Source organism: Chelonoidis abingdonii, chromosome 3 (genome assembly GCF_003597395.2).
Source record: "Chelonoidis abingdonii isolate Lonesome George chromosome 3, CheloAbing_2.0, whole genome shotgun sequence".
Classification (NCBI taxonomy): domain Eukaryota; kingdom Metazoa; phylum Chordata; order Testudines; family Testudinidae; genus Chelonoidis; species Chelonoidis abingdonii.
This window is the reverse complement of record NC_133771.1, coordinates 5336806-5356122: the sequence shown is the minus strand read 5'-3', so window position 1 is coordinate 5356122 and position 19317 is coordinate 5336806. Positions and strand designations below refer to the sequence as shown.

The 19317-nt window shown below is 51.6% G+C and overlaps 1 protein-coding gene across 1 annotated transcript in view; it reads right to left on the bottom strand.

The window, feature by feature from the left end:
- The window catches only part of LOC116837371 (bifunctional epoxide hydrolase 2-like), an 89460-nt gene that overhangs the window by 17336 nt on the left and 52807 nt on the right, over positions 1-19317 (bottom strand). The window contains exons 9-12 of the mRNA XM_032801706.2: positions 17548-17582; positions 16731-16757; positions 7052-7137; positions 6635-6746 (exon numbers count right to left, since the gene is read on the bottom strand). Coding sequence (XP_032657597.2) covers positions 6635-6746; positions 7052-7137; positions 16731-16757; positions 17548-17582 — 260 coding nt within the window. The remainder of the gene's footprint in view (positions 1-6634; positions 6747-7051; positions 7138-16730; positions 16758-17547; positions 17583-19317) is intronic.

The following is a 19317-nucleotide window of genomic DNA, read 5'->3' as shown; positions in this document are numbered from 1 at the left end:
GCACTGGCCCCTTCCTCTGTAGCAATCACACACCCTTATCCCACCACCAAGATACTTAAGAACTGCCTAGGGGACACTGAGGCACCAACACAGTATTCAGAGCAAACATTAGAAACAGTCCTAAGCACCTCTGCCATTTCCACATTTTCTGTTATTGTTTCCCACCCCTCATTGAGTAACAGACCTACCCTGTCCTTGGTCTTCCACTTGCTTCTAATGTATTTGTCGAATGATTTTTTTTCCCTTTATGTCTCTGGCTGGTCTGATCTTGTTTTGTGCCTTGGCCTTTCTAACTGTCTCTATGTACTTGTGTTAGTTATTTATATTTATCCTTTGTAATTTGACCTCGTTTCCACTTTTTGTAGGACTCTTATTTTTAGATCATTGAAGATCTCCTGGTTAAGCCAGGGTGGTCTCTTGCCAGACTTCCTATCTTTCCTATGCAGGGAGATACTTTGCTTGTGTGCCCTTAACAATATCTCTTTGAAAAACTACCACCTCTCTTCTATTGTTTTTCCCCTTAGACTCGCTTCCCATGGGATCTTTCCTACCAACTCCCTGAGTTTGCGGAAGTCTGCAGAACAAGTACCGCAGAACACAGTCACTTCCCTACTGTCAGAAACCACAAGAGGTGTCCCCAGAAGACAGTTTGCTACGAGGGACATTGAACCTGATTGACCAACCCTGATCGCAAGGGATTCTCCAGTGCGGATGACACTCGGGCTCCGTGAGACAAGGCTCATGCTGTCTAACCCGCAAAGGGGACGTAGCATTCCGGGCCCCGGTCCTGCAGTGCAGTGATTCTCCTTTGCATCATGCTGGTAGCAGATCCTGGCGCTAGAGTCAGCCATGGGTGGATCAGGCCAGAGCAGGGGGACATGCTAGTGGCATGGAGCCAGCAGAGTGGTTCCTATGCCACTCCCCTCCTGCTGCCAGGGGGAGAGGGCACGGCCATGCACCCAGCCAGCTCGGTAGCAGAGGAGCACAAAGATCAGCTTTCCCCCCTCCTGAGCTGAGCTGCGAGCTCCTCAGACTATGTACAAATGAGCCGTTAGCTAACGGGCAGCCAAAACCTCTTGAGCTGAATGAAAAGTGGAGTTTTGGAGCTAGCAGAATTTTAATTCCGCCTTTGCAAGTCTGATTTCAGGCTTGAGTTGAAAAAGCAGATTCGCTTCCTTGAAGGAGCTAATTCGCAGCTGCCCAGCTAACCACTGCCACTTCTAACCGTGGGCCCGGCGGGCACAGCTGGGCAAACTGTAGGCACTAGTACTTGCATCTGCAATCACCGGCTCTTACCTCTCATCATTCTCGTGAAAGCTCCACAAGCCAATCCGAGCTGAAGCCAGCGCCAGCAGGGACGGCAGCCCTGGTGTGCGAGGCTTTGGAAGCGGCTTGCGTGCTCCCATCAGACCCAAGGAGGATGCCTGTCTCATGCACTCTCAGCACGGAGCCCAGGGGTTCTGGCTGGGTTTTCATCCATATTCCCTGCATAATCCAGGCATGAGGCCCCGGGTGCCTCAAAAGCAGAAAGACTCTTTGGCCTGAGACCTTAGGAAGTGGAACCAGCGAGTGTCCCAGCTTCCCACGCAATTCACGTAGGATGCTGTAGCGATATAAGTCTGCTTCTTACTGCAGCGCCTAAACATATCTCAGTGCCAGTCTCATGATCCTGCCACCCCTGCCTGCCGCTTCTCCCAACCCTGCCCTGCTTCTACTGGCCCTCACCTCCCTCCACCCACTGACCTCTTGCACATTGAGGTGGAAAAAGTAGAGTCCTCCCCTCAGTCCTCAGCCAGGGGGAAGCCTGCTGCCCTAGAGGGCTCTCAGATCCCTCATCTTCTCCATACAGTGAGTCACAGCTTCAGACCTGCAGCCAGGCTGGGATTTTCAAAAGAGTTACTCACCTAACTCCCCACTGGGCTTTTTTAAAAATTCCAGTCTAAACTCAGACAATCCCCCCTGAGACATCAGTAATTCTCCAGATTTCCCGACTCCCAGGCCCGTGCTCATTCCCATAGGCCACACTGCACCCAGGGGCACTGGTAAGCTTCAGGGAGTGGGGAGACGAGAGGCAGGGCTGGCCTAGCAGGGGGAGTCATGGGGCATGATCAAGGGGCCTGAGCAGAGCCAGATGCAGGGAACCCTGACCTGGAATAGCAGGAGCACCGCAGGACAGGAGTGAGGTGCATCAGCAGACAACCGTGTGTGGGAGCCCAGGCTCATACGGGGTGCAGGATTGAGCTGTGTTGGCAGAGCTGTGAGGAGTGCAGGGGCATCGTTCTGCCATCACTGCAAGGACAGGGGACGATGCAGGCCGGAATTGAGGTGCCTCAGCAAAGCTGTATCCTCTGAAGCTTATACAACACTTGCCCTTGTTAAGCCAAGGTATTCGTCCATTGCTCTGCTAAGCAGACAACAGTCCAGGTTTCATAGCCGACCACTGCAGCTCTGCACCGCAGGATGCTGAGCAGATGCTCCCCCCCCGCCCCTGCACCATTTAAAAAAGCAGACGACAGAAATACTGCTGCGTCTGGATCTGCTGCACCCTGTCCAATTGGGCGTCACCATATGAAAGGGCGGAGAAAGGAGCCAAGAACGTAAATGGGTTTCAGCTGGATATGGAGATTGAACTTCCGGATGAAGACAGTGTGTTGATGGAGTTTAACAAATGGGTGGTTAACGCAAAGCTGTGATTTCCGCTCAACCCTGGGATTTGTCAGGCTAGAACGGCACACACTTGCAAACCCTTCACGTAGAGAAAGATTCCACCGTGCTAGCTGGCTCTGGGGGCTGTTCCCTGCCAGAGGGGTGAGCTTTAAAGATGAAGGTTTGTCTTGAATTATAAAGCCAGAGGATGCCTGACATGGCTCCTAGAGCCAGGTACAGAATGCTAGTTTGGGCATGTGGTTAAAGGCTGTTTCATTACGCCATGCGGCTGTCCTGGGGTATTTACGACCATACTGTTCACTGCTGTTCCAAACTCCTGCCTGGGGAACGGTCTTCTATTTGTATGATCCAAAAAGCATGTCTGTGTCCGTGTATGGGGTCAGGCCAGGTGCTTAGTTACCCCTCTGCCTGTGCAGTTGTCCCATTTGCTGGTGCAGAGACAGCGGGATGCAGCTTCCACACTCCGCTTGCAAATGTGGTCTCGGCCATTCGGGCAAAGTGAAGAGAAGCTCAGGGGCTCAACCGGAAGGAAACACCCACCATGTATCGCACACGGCTTCATTTGCCTAGCTCAGAAAGACAACTCAACCCCACAGAGTTTAATAGGATTCCAGAGAGTTGGAGGTTTCAAACTGGGGGGCTACGCAGCCTGGCTGCTGCTCTGTGTAAACATCACACTGGAAAGACCCAGTTTAAAACCTCTGGTCAGCAAAGCAGCTCCAAACTAATGGCAAGTCATTCACATCCCCAGACAGGAACTTCCAGACCCTGCCATCACTGCGCTTCGGATTCAAAGCCTCCCCTTCTTTCCCCAAAGTTTTCCAATAGCTCCTCACTCCTCCAGGAAAATAAGCTTGGACTATAATCTCCCCACCCAGCCACCGCGCTCTGCTGTGAGAATCAATACTATGCCTGCGTCTAGCCCCTCTTAAAATCCCATCCCTTCAATTCCTTATTCTCATCCTCAAGGCCCTATGCAGCAGAGCTCAGAATATCCCCTTTCATTCCCTCTGCCAAGGCCTCTTTGCTCACTGGGCAGGAGCATCTGCCTATCTTGAAAGCACCAGAAAGTCCCTCTGTTCTTTCTTTATCTCCTCACCTGCCTGCCAAGCATGACAAACAAAGCCCAGCTCTGCCTCTTGGCTGAAAACACATCGAGGCGCCATCTGCCTAATTATCATTTAAAAGACAAAGTGCGAAGGGAATATGCGAGGCCAGAGCGGAATTCACACCGAAAAACTCGCCATGCACCACCAGTTCAAGTCAGCTAATCGGATTTCTAACATGCTCTAAGGCCAGGTCTACACTGCGACTTTAAATCGGTTTAATGGCCGATATACCGATTTAACGCTGTATCCGTTCACACGACGTCGTCATTAATATCGAGTTAAGTTTGTTAGCCACCTGCCCTCTGTGGAGAGAGGCTGCTGTCTCCATTTAATTTTGCACAGAGAACAGGGACTGAGGAGGTGGAGTTCCCACCCTGCTCCAGACAGAGGGCAAGTCTACACGACCGTGTAAGTCGATGACTAACTTACCTCGCTCAGAGATGGGGAAAAAGTGACCCAAGTTACAGAGACCAAAGCGCTCTCCACGCTGGCGCTCTGTCAGCGGGGGACCACTCTCCCATTGGCATACGGCATCGTCGCCAGACATGCTGCGTTGGTGCAGTTGCACCAATGTAGCGCTTCTAGTGTAGACATGCTCAGAATAAACCAAACCGTTTGTACTCTGCACTTTTCCCCACTCCCGGGGCTTGGAACTCAACCTGAGTTCTCCCTGAAACGTACCTGCTCCTTGACTGTCCTTGCAGGACCTCTTCTGCCCTCATCCCTTCATTCCCACAGAGACACACCAATCCCTCTCGTACCCGGGGCTAGCTAACGAGAGCCACCTGCCCAGCACCAAATATCCGCTGCAATCACTCCACACCCGCAGTGTAATTACTTCCGCATGCCTGGCTTTATGCCAGAGACTTCCAGCAGGCTCTTAGCACCTGACACGTATTAGGGCTCCTCTTCATCTCGATCTGCTCCAGCCCTCTCTGGGAAGAGCCCATTTGGAAGGGGTTTTGTCCAGGCAGACATCTGTCAGCTGTGGCGGGTTCCGCAGCCATGCGGCTTCGTGGGCGTGTCTCTCAGAGGGATTCCAGGCTGCCCTGCAGGTACTAACCCATTGCCCTGGAGGGCAACGCACAACAGAAACGTGAGCTCGACTCTCTGCTCTTGAGCCATGAGCCGTTGGGTCACAGAGCCACACGGAAGCAGGATGTTCTGCCCCAGTGGGAACAGAATGCAACATTCCTCGCCAGGAACGGGCCCCGGTCCTGTCCGTTTCTTCTCCTCAACAAGGGTGATGAGACTGTGGAAAAAACTGGGGGGATCTTTTCAGGACACACAGGGTACCCCAGGGGATATAAGGAAGCGACAGGAGGTTCCACAGTTGCTGCCGAGCCAGGGGCTCTGATGTGGCCTCAGCAGCCTCCCTGTGAGTCGCTGAGGTGCGGATGTGTCACTCAGCACAAGGAAGGTCAGGCTTGACAAAGCCCTGGCTGGGATGATTTCATTGGGGACTGGTCCTACTTTAAGCAGGGAGTCTGACTAGATACCTCCTGAGGTCCCTTCTAACCCTGATATTCTATGATTCTATGCTACATGACCGCTGAAGTCGATCTAACTTACGGCGCTCACGGGTGGGGAAAAAGTGACCCAAGTTACAGAGATAGAAGCGCTCTCCACACTGGCGCTCTGTCAGCGGGGGACGCTCTCCCCTTGGCATACGGCGTCTCTGCCAGTTGTGCTGCGTCGGTGCAGCTGCACCAATGTAGAGCTTCTAGTGTAGACATGCCCAGAGTAAAACCAAACCGCTTGTACTCTGCCCTTTTCCCCTCCCCGGGGCTTGGAACTCAACCCGAGTTCTCCCCCAAATGTACTTGCTCCTTGACTGTCCTTGCAGGACCTCTTCTGCCCTCAGCCCTTCATTCCCACAGCCCCCAAGAGACACACCAATCCCTCTCGTACCTGGGGCTAGCTAACGAGAGCCACCTGCCAGCACCAATCCACTGCAATCACTCCACACTCGCTGTAATTACTCCACATGCCTGGTTTTAACACCACAGACGTTCCCAGCAGGCTCTAGCACCAGACACGTATTAGGGCTCCTCTTCATCTCGATCCGCTCCAGCCTTCTCTGGGAAGAGCCCATTTGGAAGGAGTTTTAGTCCAGGCAGACATCTGCCAGCTGTGATGGGTTCCGCAGCCATGCAGCTGTCGGCATGTCTTGCAGAGGGATACCGGGCTGCCCTGGAACTAACCCATTGCCCTGGGGGCACCGCACATGAAACGTGAGCTTCCTCGATTCCATGACCCTTTCTAGACACTTGGACCTTGGAACTGGTTTCCACTGAGGTTGAGATCTCCAAAGGTGGTAAGAAGGGAGGAGCAGTGCCCAGGAGTCTGCGATTGTCCCTTAACTCTTTTGGAATTGTGGTCGGGGATCTTTAATCCCCTGCCTGGGCAGATACCAATACAGACAGAATCAGTCTCAGTTTAACATCTCATCTGATGGACAGAGCGCACCCACTGGTACACACTGCATCATCAGTGGTGCATATGACCAAGGGTGGAGACAGAGCATTACCAATGGAACCATCTCTGTCAGGCAAACTTTCTCCTCTCCAGCTGTTTTACTACCTTACGAGCTCTCCCTTTCCACTCAACTCCATTTATGGCTCTATGGGGCTAGATCTTCGACTGGTGGAAGCCATCAGAGCTAGACTGAAGTCAATCCAGTTATATGGATTTACAGCAGCTCCGAATCTGGCCCTCTAGCCAGAGCCATCTTTTATATTTCCTCAGGTGAAGTTCTCTGTTGGTGCCTTACATCATGGAACTGGCAGGCGGAACAGAACCCATGGAGCACACGTACCCGGTGCACTGGGAATAGAACATCTTTGGCTCGTACTCACCGGCTCCTGGAAATAAAGCTGATAATCAAACACAGGACGGGATTTGATCATCTCCATGACATCCACATTGGGGTTCGCAGGTCTGAAGGGCGTGTTCAGTCCAGCCACTGCCCTAAGACACCAGCAGCAGGAATCAGAGAGGGAGAAACCAAAAGACCCAGTTTACAACCAAGAATGATACACTCTGATTTAAACGGCAGACTCTGAATTCACACACTGGCATTGAGCTGTGAGCGCACACAGGGGCATTTATATGGGACAGGAAGTCACCCACGGGGAAGCTCCAGAGAGAAGTGAGATATGGACCTTTTCAGGTACTCGCTCTGAGCTTCGAGCACATGGAGCGCCTTCACTAGAACTCCACCGTGAAGGAGTTTGGAGATTAAATGATAGGGGAGCCATCCGATGGTGACTTACCTCACTCGCTCTGGGTAAAAGAGGGACATGTTCCACACCACAGCTCCGCCCCAGTCATGGCCGATGAACACTGCCTGGGAAATGCCCTAGGGGAGTACGGGAAACAAGTGTGTCAATGGGTTAGTGCTTCGGGGGAGCGAATGGGGTTTCCGGGGCAGAAGAACTCACGTTACTCTGGCTAGGAACACAGGAGGGTGACCTACCACTTACCAGGAGGCATGAAGGGGCTTTGGGAGAAGGAGACATTGGGAAGCTCTCCACCAGCCAGAGCGAGAGAGGACTGCGGCTGAGTTTGCCAATGTGGCACCGTCTTTCTCCTCTACCTCTGCTTCCCCCACACGTTCAGAGGGCTCTGCGCCAGTTCAGGGGTCTGTCCAGGGCCTGCAGAACAGGCCAATGGTCATTGTTCCCCAGCCCTGGGAGGATGGGGAAAGAGACAGCCAGGGGAGGTGCATTTCCACAGCCCAGCCTCTGGGACGGGGACGGACTAGCTGCACAAACCCTGAGAGCCTGGCTCCAGTTGAGCCACAAAGCTAGAGAGCTCTGCTTCGTCCTCTGGCCCCACGGCAAGCGTTGCTAGCAGGGAGTTCTTTGCTTGCACTGGGCTCCTAATCCAGCAGGCTGGGTAGCCCACCCCAAATGAAAACCAGTCTACTAGTGACCTCGCGAACCCCTGGGCACGCGAGCCAGCGTACCAGTCTGATCGCCCAGGACAAATTTCCATTCACAATGCCCTGCCGGGGGCCGACACAGGAACCAAAGCTTCCTCCCGCCAACCTACAAGCGGGCTCTCAAGTGCAATTCAATTAGCTGCTGGCTGGAGTTTTGCTGGGTCTCTTACAGATGACTCAGTTGCTCTCCTGCCTCCCGCTGGCTGGGAAGTTTAAGGCCAAAGGCTGGATTCAAAGGGGACATGGAACGTGGTGTCAGCTGGACTCTCGGATGCTCTCAGTCCCTTAGCCCTCCTGACGCTGAGGAGCCTCTAGTGATGTAACTTGCAAAGGGGCTGAGAGAGGGGTAGCGCAGGGGCTGCTTGAACTCCAGCCTCCTTCCGCCTCCTGCTTGGCGCATTCCTTGGGTCTCTCGGCACGTGGCCTACAGGGATTAGCCTCCCTTACATTTCCAGCAGGCGGCCACGGTTGAAGCGGAGCTGTAAGCAGCAGGGTCAGTTACGTGTAGGCGAGTGGGTACAACTCCAAGGCAGGGCAAGAAAGTTAGGAGCAGCAGAAGTGATCAATTTAAGCAGGGCAAACCCTTAGAGTAACCACACTTGGACTCATTTAAACTGCTCTTAAGCTTAGCTCAGTCAGGCCTGGTCTATATACAGTCTATATTTCACAGTCTAACTAGAGGTGTGAATTTAAAGCAGTTTAGTTAAAGCCGTTCACAAGGGCACAGGGGCACTCTTACTGGGGTCGGAGAGGGGCTTATTACAGCTTAGCCTGAGCAGATCCCGAACAGACTGAGGACAGGGCACTGGAATAAGTCGGGATATTATGGGTTCTAGTCCCAGCTCTGCTACTGGTCTGGACAACTCGCTTCATAGAATATCAGGGTTGGACGCAACCTCATGAGGTATCTAGTCCAATCCCCTGCTCAAAGCAGGACCAACCTCAACTAAATCATCCTGCCCTGTGCCTCAGTTTCCCCCACTGTATAATGGGGACAGCGATATTTGCCTCTCTTTGAAGAGCTGCAGGTGGACAGTGTTACGTGGGAGCTAAGCACTGCTGTTAGCCACCACCTCTTAACACAATGGCTTCCCAGCGAGGGCTCAGCTGCTGTCACTTGGCATGGGTGGCATGGCCTTGCCAGACAAAGCCCTGGCAGAAGGTCAGAGGGAAAGGGGACCCGGCTCCCAGGAGATGCCACTAAACCTACTGCAAAACAGCAGCAAGACAGAGAAGAGGAAAGCAATTTGTTCCAGTTTCCATTGGCCAGGCCCTGCATTACCCTGAAAGGAGCACTGCCAGTTTTGAAGCACCGTCTGTTTCAACAAGATACAGCTCGATCCACGGCGTTCCCTGTTCAGATGTTATTTATTTGTGTGTCCTAATAGAGGCTGGGCCCGGCCAGAATCTCTCTCCTCCCTTGCACGTCCAGCTGTGCTGCAGTACCGAGTTTCTTCAGATGGCACAGAACACCCCTGGGGAGCTGAGCCCCCTTGCAGGGACAGGGTGACACATCTGGATTTCACAAATACGACTACTTTGAGTTTCACTGGTGCTCTCACAGCACTTACAAATGCAGGTACCATTATCCCCAAATGGGAAACTGAGGCAGGGAGAGGGGGAAAGTGACTCACCCAAGGTCACATGGTCAATCAGTGGCAGAGGTGGGAAGAGAACCCTGTGCATTAGTCATTGGACCACTTTGAAACAGGTGTCAGTGGGGACTGTATACCAAAATGAACCCAGGCCACTGTTCTGCCCACCTCATCTCTGCTAGTCTGAGGTACTTACATGGCCCCGACTTCCATTGTACCTGAGCACCTCACGATTTTCTATGTGTTTATCCTCAGAACCACCCCCCGTGAGGCAGGGTGAAGCCATTAGTACAGAGGGGAAACTGAGGCACAGAGGGCCTAAGGCAGATGACAGAATAAGAAGCAATGGTCTCAAGTGGCAGTGGTGTAGGTCTAGGTTAGATATTAGGAAACACTATTTCACTAGAAGGGTGGTGAAGCTCTGGAATGGGTTCCCTAGGGAGGTGGTGGAATCTCCTTCCTTAGAGGTTTTTTAAGGTCAGGCTTGACAAAGCCCTTGCTGGGATGATTTAGTTGGGGTTTGTCCTGCTTTGAGCAGGGGGTTGGACTAGATACCTCCTGAGGTCCCTTCTAACCCTGATATTGAAAACAAAATTGAAACTGGTGTGATAATGTGTTATTTTGAAAAAAAAATTGGCACCAATTCCCCCAGGAGTAACCAGGTGCAGATTACTGGTGAACTGCAACAGTAATCCTGCAACACCGAGCCACCAGCGCGCATCAACCAGCTCCCAGATGCAACCCTACCATAACAAACCAACAGCATATGCAGCCCAGTCACGACCTACAACCCTACCACAAACTGCGAGTGAGCCCAGTAACCCAGCTGGGTACACACAGGAAAGAGAAACATCCCAGATGCAGCCCCCCAGCTCTATGGGGTTAGAAAAGAGTAGAGCAAGATCCGCTTTTAACAATTAGCGATACCTTGCTCAGGTCAAATGAGTTGAATCAGGGAGCATCCAAGTCTGTAACGAACCTTGGATTCTCGCCAGCATTAGAATAATGAAGTGGACATGAGCAGTGGTCTTGGACTCAGCCCAAGTCTCTGAAATTGGCTTGGCAGTGGTTGGGAATTGTGAAATTAACAGCTGAGCAGTTGATAACAGCGGACACGTGGACCACAGTGCGAAAAGGCCATCCCTAAGAACCTGGGCAGACCCTAACATTCCAGCCTCCCAGCCTTTGAATGGAAGAGGGCCCAATGGAATAGGCTGGGGCATCTCTCACTGCAGTCCCCTGGGAACACTCTATAGCCTTCTCAGAGACCCCAAACTGGATAGGCTTGATTCTCCACAGCCCTGCTCCACGCACAGTCTTGTACACGCCCGGCCAAAGCAAGAGTAGAACTACGTACAGGTGCTAATGACAGTGCAACCTGCAGCGCGGTGAAGGTTCCTGGCTCAGCAATCCTAGCTCCGCTGCACTCAACAGCACACGGGCACACAATCAGCAGCTGGAAATATCTGCCACTCCAAATATGGAGAGTGTTCCCTCATTTGGAGACTCGTCCATCTCTTCCTGGAGTCAGCTTGTCACGGGGAACTAGCTGTCCCCAAACGCCATACCGTACTCAACGCAATCCCTTCTGTAAGGCGCCACATGGAATGATGTTGATCGGTCCAAGCCCAGGGCAGCTACCCACCAAGAAAAGACGCCCCACGCTGAGAACACACCAACCCCGCGGAGAGCGGCAGGGCCTACCACAATGGGCTTATCAAGGCTAGGACGGGGAAGCTGGCTCCTTGTGACATTTCACTTTTAAAAGCTTTTCAGGATGGTTTATTCACAGCTGCTACTGAAAGGAAATGTTAACTGGATTTCTTGCAGACTACGGCAAGGTCAGAGAAGGGCTGAAATGTAAGATCTGAGTTATCAGCCCACGAACCTTTGTGCCGCAGTTGAGTCTCTGCATCAATTATATGACAAACTCAATTCCTCCATCTTATCTTCCTAATTATTTTTCTTTCACCCTGTCCATATTCCCTGCCCTGGACAAATGCATCAAATGGATCATCACAGATACTAACAAAACTAAGGAACAGCAGGAGCCAAATTTCCATATAGGAACTGAAGGTCCTGCTAGATGACAAAGTTTACCCCTAGGTCACAGAGTTGACCTACTATGTCGAAGTTGAGAGATGATTTCTGGTCTTGGGCTTAGCTAGGTCTCAAATCTTCTCCAACAAGCAATGAGGTCGCTCTGATGTCTTAGAGGTAAGAAGTCCCTTAGAGCAGTGGGCCAGCCGCCAGGCAAGCATTGCCCCCCGATCTCATGAGTGGAGGGCCCCTCTAGCAGTCCTGGAAGGTGCTACAGCTACACAAGGTCCTACCCATAGAGAGAGGTGGTCACCTGGGGAGGCTGTATGGAACCCAGAGAGCTGTAAAGCTCAGACCATGATACCCTGAGCTTCCCTGGGGGAAAGCCAACAGCGTGACTGGAGCACAGGGGAGCTGAAGCCCCACTCTAATCACCAGGCAAGCTGCCACACCCTGGACCAGTGGAAGCTTTCCTTGCAGGGCTCACCTTTCCAGGCATAGCACATTGCAGCCAGCCAATCTGCAAGTCACAGGAGCAAATGTTAACCCTCCTAACACCCTTGGCAGTCATCCACAGTCTGGGGAAACTGAGGCAGCGTGAGTGAGTAATTTCCTGGGAAGTTGAGCAACAGTCCTGGGGCCACAGCAATTAGAACCCTGCATTCAGTCCAGGAAAGCCAGACCCCAGAAAGGAGCCAAACAAATGGAGCTGGGTGAAGAGACTCTGAGGCGAACAGCAGGCCAGAAGGGCTGAGTTACGAAGGAAGACGGAGGGGCGGGTGGATATCACTGGGTCACGGGAGCACTCATGACAGGGGCAGGGCAACTCGGACACTCAGGGGGTAAATAGTAAGAGCAGGAAGCAATCGTTGGTAGGTGAGTGACACAGGCCCCTCCATTGTACCACCTGTCAAGAGACCCCAGCGACGAGGGTGACATAAAAGATTGTATGTGGCTGATTCATGCAACACCATGGGCCTTTTAGGTCAGTTCCCTGCCCTCCTCAAGATCACAGAATAGAATATCAAGGTTGGAAGGGACCTCAGAAGGTCATCTAGTCCAACCCCCTGTTCAAAGCAGGACCGATCCCCAGACAGATTTTTACCCCAGTTCCCTAAACGGCCCCCTCAGGGACTGAGCTCACAACTCTGGGTTTAGCAGGCCAATGCTCAAACCACTGAGCTATCCCTCCCCCAAAGATGGATGAGGGAAGAGTCTTTAAAGGAAGGTCAGGGGCTTCTGTCATTTAGGATATTTAAGAGAGGCAGCGTGGTCTAGTGGATAGGATACCGGTGACCTGAGTTTTATTCCTGGCTCTGTCACTGAGCAGCTGTGAAATCTTGGCAAATCTTATTTAGACTGTAAGCTCTTTGAGACGGGCTATCTATGTATATGTACAGCGCCTAACGCAATCTAAGCTCTCTCTAGATAGATAACAGACCGACAAAAACCCTAGAAATTCTACTACAGGGAACAACCTTGTATTTGCTGTAGGAGATGGACCCAACCAGACACCTTCATTTCTTGAATCATGCCATTGTTATAGGGCTCCTGATCCCTTCACACACACACAACCTGCTCAAAGCTGTGCTTTCACAAGCCATCACAGTCGGTCAAAACATAGTTTAATAAAAGCACCAGCATTGCACTGAAGAGATCCCCAGACACACAATGCACAATTAATTAAACCTGCTAAATGCATTTCCAGCCACAGCTAATGTGGCAGAGAATTTCCAGGCCAGGCTGCTGGGATTTGGGCAGCCGACTGTAGGAGCTAAGCACACAAGCAGCATTCCCATCAATCAGACTGATTAGGAGAAAGAATAGATTCTCTTTTTCAGGAAGGAACAAACAATAAATATATATGGAAGCTGTTCCGTGCTCCTAGTCATTTCTGTTGCCCTTCGCTGTACCTTTTCCAATTCTAATAGATCTTTTTAGAGATGGGGCAACCAAAACTGCACACACTATTCAAGGTGCAGGGGGTACCATGGATTTAGGTAGTGGCATTATGACACTGTCTTATTATCTATCCCTTTCCTAATGGTTCCTAACATTGTTCACTTTTTTGACTGCTGCTGCACCGAGCAGATGTTTTCAGAGAACTATCGACGACTCCTCCATGAACTCTTTCTTAAGTGGTGACAGCTAATTTAGACCCCATCATCTTGTACGTATAGGCAGGATTACGTTTTCCAATGTGCACTACTTTGCATTTTTATCAGCATCAAATTTCATCCGCCGTTTTGTTGCCCAGTCCCCCAGTTTTGTGAGATCCCTTTCTAAAATGTCACAGTCTGCTTTGGACTTAATTGTCTTGAGTAATTCTATATGAACTACAAACTTTGCCACCTCACTGCTCACCCATTTCCAGGTCACATATGAATATACTGAAGAGCACTGGTCCCAGTAAAATATATTGGGTATACAGTACCCTCCAGTACTGCTTAAGGGCCCCAAGGCATGGTTCAGGACCCCATTGTGCCAGGTGCTGTACAAAGAGAACAGAAAGACAGTCCCCGCCCCCAAAGATTTTACAATCTAAGTAAACAGGCATCCCTTGCAGGTACCACTGCCCTGTCTGTACAGAGGGATAATGGTGTAATGCACGCCTGCGTGAGAAGAGTTTGGCGGTTCTCAGCCCAGACCCACCAAGCAGGCTGCTGTCTGCATCACAAACTATCGCTGCTGTTGGTCCCTTTTGTCGGCAGACTCAGAGAGACGGTCAGGGACTGAATAGGCCACCAGGGCGATCGCATTCACCTCTTGGCCAGAGAAGTGGTCCCTCCAGCTCAGGGTTGAGGCTCACTGGGGTGCTGTGTTTATGCAGATTAAGCATAGCCCCACCGTGCAGATGGCTGTTCCTATCTAGTTAGAATCCCTGCCCCCAGGAGCTGACAGGATGCTTTTGGGAAACAAGCAACGGCAAGGGATTTGCCAAGGTCTCCCAGCAGCTCAGTGGCAGACCTGGCATTAGAGCCTTGGTCTCCTGAGTCACAGTCCAGTGCCCCATGCACTAAGCCACACCATCTTCCCCAAACCTGCCTTGCTCCTGCCTACACTGTCCCTGTGCTGGGGACCTCCACCTCCAGGGCCATCTTTCTGCATAGGATCCTCCACCCACCCTGCATTCACTAAGGGAAGCCACAAAGCACCTGGTATTTCAGTAGGACAAAGCTCAGCAGCCCAGAATTCTCACACACAGACCCAGGTTTGCTTCCCGGCCCCACCTGCCTCTCCATCTCCCCTGCCCTGGATCAAGCTGCACCATATTGATCGAGGCTCTTCCTTCTCCTTCCCCCATGCCAAGCAAATCCCTGGGTCGCACTGCAGCTTCCTTTCATTTGTACACCACAGATCTTTGTTCAGGGACCTTTGGGCTCTTGACTCATGTAAACATCAGCAACAACAATTAGAACCCAGCAGAGGCCCCATAGGAGGTCTTTCCCCAGCCCTCTTTTCAGCTACCATCTCCTCTTGGCCTTCGTCAACTTTTGGCATCTGCGAGAGAACGCGAGCTTGAGGGCTGAAGATAGACTGACAGTGGGTTTCTCCTCCCCCTTACATTTCTGGAGCTCCAGATGGAAGGAGTCCAGTCCATTCCTTGTTCCTTAGCGGCAGGGCCAGCTCTGGCTTTTTTGCTGCCCCAAGCAAAAAAAAACAACAAAAAAAACACATAAAACAACTGAGCCCTCAGAGCCTGGTATTTTCTCCCCATGAAAGTACTTTACCGTGTATTCAAGTCACCTCTCAATATTATATTTTTTTTTAAATCCATTCAGCTCTTTAAGCCTCTCACTGGAAGGCCTAGTCTCCAGCCATTCAGTTTCTATGTAGCTCTCCTCTGCATCATGGCCAATATTTCAACATCCTTTTTAAAATGCGCTCACCAGAACTAGCTGCAGTATTCTAGCGTCAGTCTCACCAGGGCAGCAGCCAGAGATAAAATCATTTCCCTGCTCCTACTCACCAATCCCATTTATACACCAAGGACTGCATTAGCCCCTTTCTGCCACCACATCCCACTGGGATCCCGACATCCTCCTCAGCATCTTTTCCTTCCAGGATACAGTCCACACCCCCCCTCCCCCCCACACACACACTCTTTATTCTTATATGTATAATATTCCAGGCACTCCACGGGGACCAAACACGTTTCATTTGCAACCTTCATCTCAGTAAATCAACACAATTCTCTAGCAGTGAAAGGCTAGCGCAGGAATGCATTTAAAGCAAGACACTTCTTCACACAGCCAGGAGACACAGAACAGCTGGGGTTCCCCAGACTGCCCAGCAGCCGGGTCAGAGAATCACAGATCAGGGTTGGAAGAGACCTCAGGAGGTGATCTAGTCCCACCCCCTGCTCAAAGCCAAATCTCTTACAGTCTCGAGTTGTGCAAGCTCCTGCATGGATCACCTGCCCCTGATGTCTACACTGCAGCAGGGGACACAATTCCCAGCCTGAGTGGGCAGCCAGGCACTAGCTCTGCCCGAGCAAGCGTGCTGCAAAGAGAAGCGTAGCTGGGAATAGCACGGGCAGCAGTGCAGGCTAGCTGCCTGCATACAAACCGGCCCGGAAGCCCTGGGTACACACTCGGCTGGCTAGCCCAACCCACCAGCCATGCTATCCTCAGCTGCGCTGCTACTCTTACTGCACTTGCTTGGACAGAGCTAGCACATCGGCCTGCTCAAGCTCCCAGCACAGACAGACCCAGACAGTGACCCGAGGGGAACGTACCACAAGTCTGCAAGTCTTTGCATGTCCTCTAAGATCGTAACATCCTTCCCCTCGGACATGCATACACCCTCCCCTCTTCTCCATCAGCCCAGGGAGCCATATACTTCTGGGGTTAGTAAAAAGCAAAGCCCAAGAACTTATGCTGAGCTAGTCTAATGCAACGATTATGCGGGTTAATTGCTGTGAGACGAGATGGCAATCGCTGCCTTCATCTCTTAGGCAAGCACATCTCCCAGCAGAGGATGTATCAGATATTAAACTAATACTAGATTTGATCTCAGCCAAGAGGCAGAATTAAACAAACCACCCACTCTGAGCTGCTCAGTGAGTCACCAGGGATCTGCCTTTCATCTTCTCTTCCCCCACGCCCCCCTTTAATTCAAGATTACACAAGGGAAAGCTTTAGAGGCATTTCCAGCTCATTTCTTGTCTCTTCTTGGCAACTTCTGTTCCCAGCCAGTCTGGGGTAACGCTGCACAAGGAAGAATGGGTTGAGGGGGGGTGTACAAGTTACACATCTGATAATGCTTTTCCCCAGGATCTCTGGCTGTGGCCCAAAGCAATCCCACCACTTGGATTTGTGCTCCTCTGTACACTTAGCAAAGGAAAAATGAAAGTCACAGGGGGTTTCTCACCAGTTTGTCCAGGAAAACCACAAGATCCTGTGAGGGGGGAAAAAAGAAACAGATAATCAGATTTCTTAGCCATGAACATGCCACTATCTTAAGGGCCAACAGGGTTCTGAAGGCTGTTTGCCTTCACTAAGAGGTCTCCAAAGTCACCTGAGATCCAATACACCTCCCCATCCCTACAAGGTCAGGGCCCTCTCTTTAAGATTAGGCAGGACAGATGGTCTGGGAGGGAAGCACCGAGCTGGCATTCAGGGGATTTGGATTCAAATTGCCAGCTGAGCCAAAGCCCTTGTGTGCCTACGGGAGGTCACAGTTGTACTGAAGTTCCCCATTTAATGTTGTGTCTTTTTAGACCATGAACACTTTGGGGCAGGGACTGTCTCACTATGTCCATGCAGTGCTTCGCATGACGGGCCCAGGTCTTTGCCCCTCAGTGTTACTGTTACTACTAATAAAGATTATGCAACAAGGAGACCTCATCCTGCCATCAGGGAGTCTTTCCTTCCAGGATCTGCGGTGTTGCAGGCAGCCTCGCAGACGAAGAGCAAGCTTCGCAGTACAGTACTGCAAACCACTGACCAGAGGGTCGGATTTACACTGCACTCCTTGCCCAACTAAGTTCAGTCACTCAAGGAGCACCGTTCCCTCGAGCTAGAAACGGCAGCACGGGGACTGCCTTTGTTCTCCCACCCCATCCTGGACCCTTTTCTACCGCCCATAGAGATACGCTGGTTAGGACCTTAACTAGGGAGCTCGGACCGTGGTTCCATAACACAGACAGACCAAGGTCACAAACAGAAATCAGGACACTGTCTCCTACCTTGCATATTTCTTCCTGGGAATATTCTTCTATGTCTGCAAACAAACAACAACAACTAATTATTGAGCTCACTTACGTATCCTTCCATTTAATTTTTTAATATTTTAAATCTGCCACGTACCAGGCTGCGCCCCCCTGGCTCCCACCAGCTCTACAAAAGTTCAGTACACACCAGGATTCGTCTCATCACCCACTGCACCATCTTTAAAGGCGGATTTCCATAGGTCTGCTCTGGGACGTTGATGAAGTATGGCTGCTGGGTTCAACCCCCGAGGTGGGTGCATTTTAATGGTGGTGGTAGCAGGTCAGGGGTGGGAAATGATCCTTCTATGGCAGGTTCTCACCAGCAAGGGTTGACTCCCCCACAGCCACTCTCTGTCCAGACATAAAAGCCCTCTGGAAAAACGCACCTGCTGGGCTCAACCAGTTCCCAGGCAAGCAGCTCAGATGCGCTGGTCCAGTTTAAATAACGTTGTGAGACACAGGACACTTTACCACAGGAAGCACATGAGTATTTGCAACCATATTAAAAAGGAACACGTCAGTTCAGCCACAGGTTACTGGGCTTGAGACAGGAACCAGCCAGCTGGTATAGGGGAGAGGGGAGGGGACTGGCATTGTCCCTTCTGGCCTTAGACCTACCAGTGCACCGATAACACGGCGGTAGGTGTAACTCAGTGAGCAGAGGGGAGAGGGTGGGAAACAGGGGCTGTTGGAAGGAAATGGGGTCGGGGAAACCATTAAAGACGACACTGGGCACTGGCAGGACGTAGGTGGAGGCAGCTGCAGAAAAGGGAACGGACGTGGCACACACCGATCACCCTCCTGATCACTTGTATGTAGTGTCCCTCTCCCCTCACACCCTTGTCTCTTTAGACTGCAAACTCCTTGGGCTGATGTTCTTCTGTGCTTCACTGGGTTCAGAAAGTGCCCAGGGCCAGGTTTAGATGCCTGAAGAGATAAAGAGGCACCAAGCAGCACTTACAAAAGTGCCTGAGTGAGTTATGTGCCTCTGCATCTTTAGGTGCAGAAATACCTACGTCAGTCTGGCCTCTGGTCCATTGTGGGCACCACGGCAATGTTCATAGTGAAATTAACATAGTGCAAACAGTGAGCACTGCTGCTTTGATCAGCCCTCAAGATTAGCAATGGCATTTCACAGGGCCCTTCTACCCCCAGCTCCCCAGCCCTTCCCTTCCCAGCCCCCGGATGTTCACTCTGAGTCGTGCGCAAATGCTCTGAAGCACAAAGGAAGATGCACTGTACAAGACAATGCGATTTGGCTTGACACAGACATTGCGTAACGATGTGGTTACAGCCTCAATCCAAACCTGGTTAGAAGTAGCAGGTTCGGGGGGCTCTGGGGATCCCAGCCAGCCTCCCAACCTCTGTATCAGAGCCATGCAGGGGAAGACTCAGGCAAGCGGGGTAGGGCGGGTGTCAGTAATGAACCCACTCAGCCAGCTAGCGACACCACTCAGCTCCTGCTGCCTCGGGATAGAGGAGTGCGTGCTGCACTGTTATTCCTAGTCATCAGGCATGGATGGCTGCAATGACCCCTCATCTCCCAGGCTTCCAGATAGCTCAGGGGATGGTTAACGGGTGACGGAGCCTCTCATTCCTAGTTTGCTGGTTCAAATCCAGCCCAGGCTGGTAGTGACTGAAAGTCACTGAGATCCGGCAGCTGTTGGGTAGTTCATGCAAAGCACCTTATAAGGAAAGAGGGTGTTAGCTGCCGGTAGCCAGGGCGTTCTCCCTGTTCAATGCCAC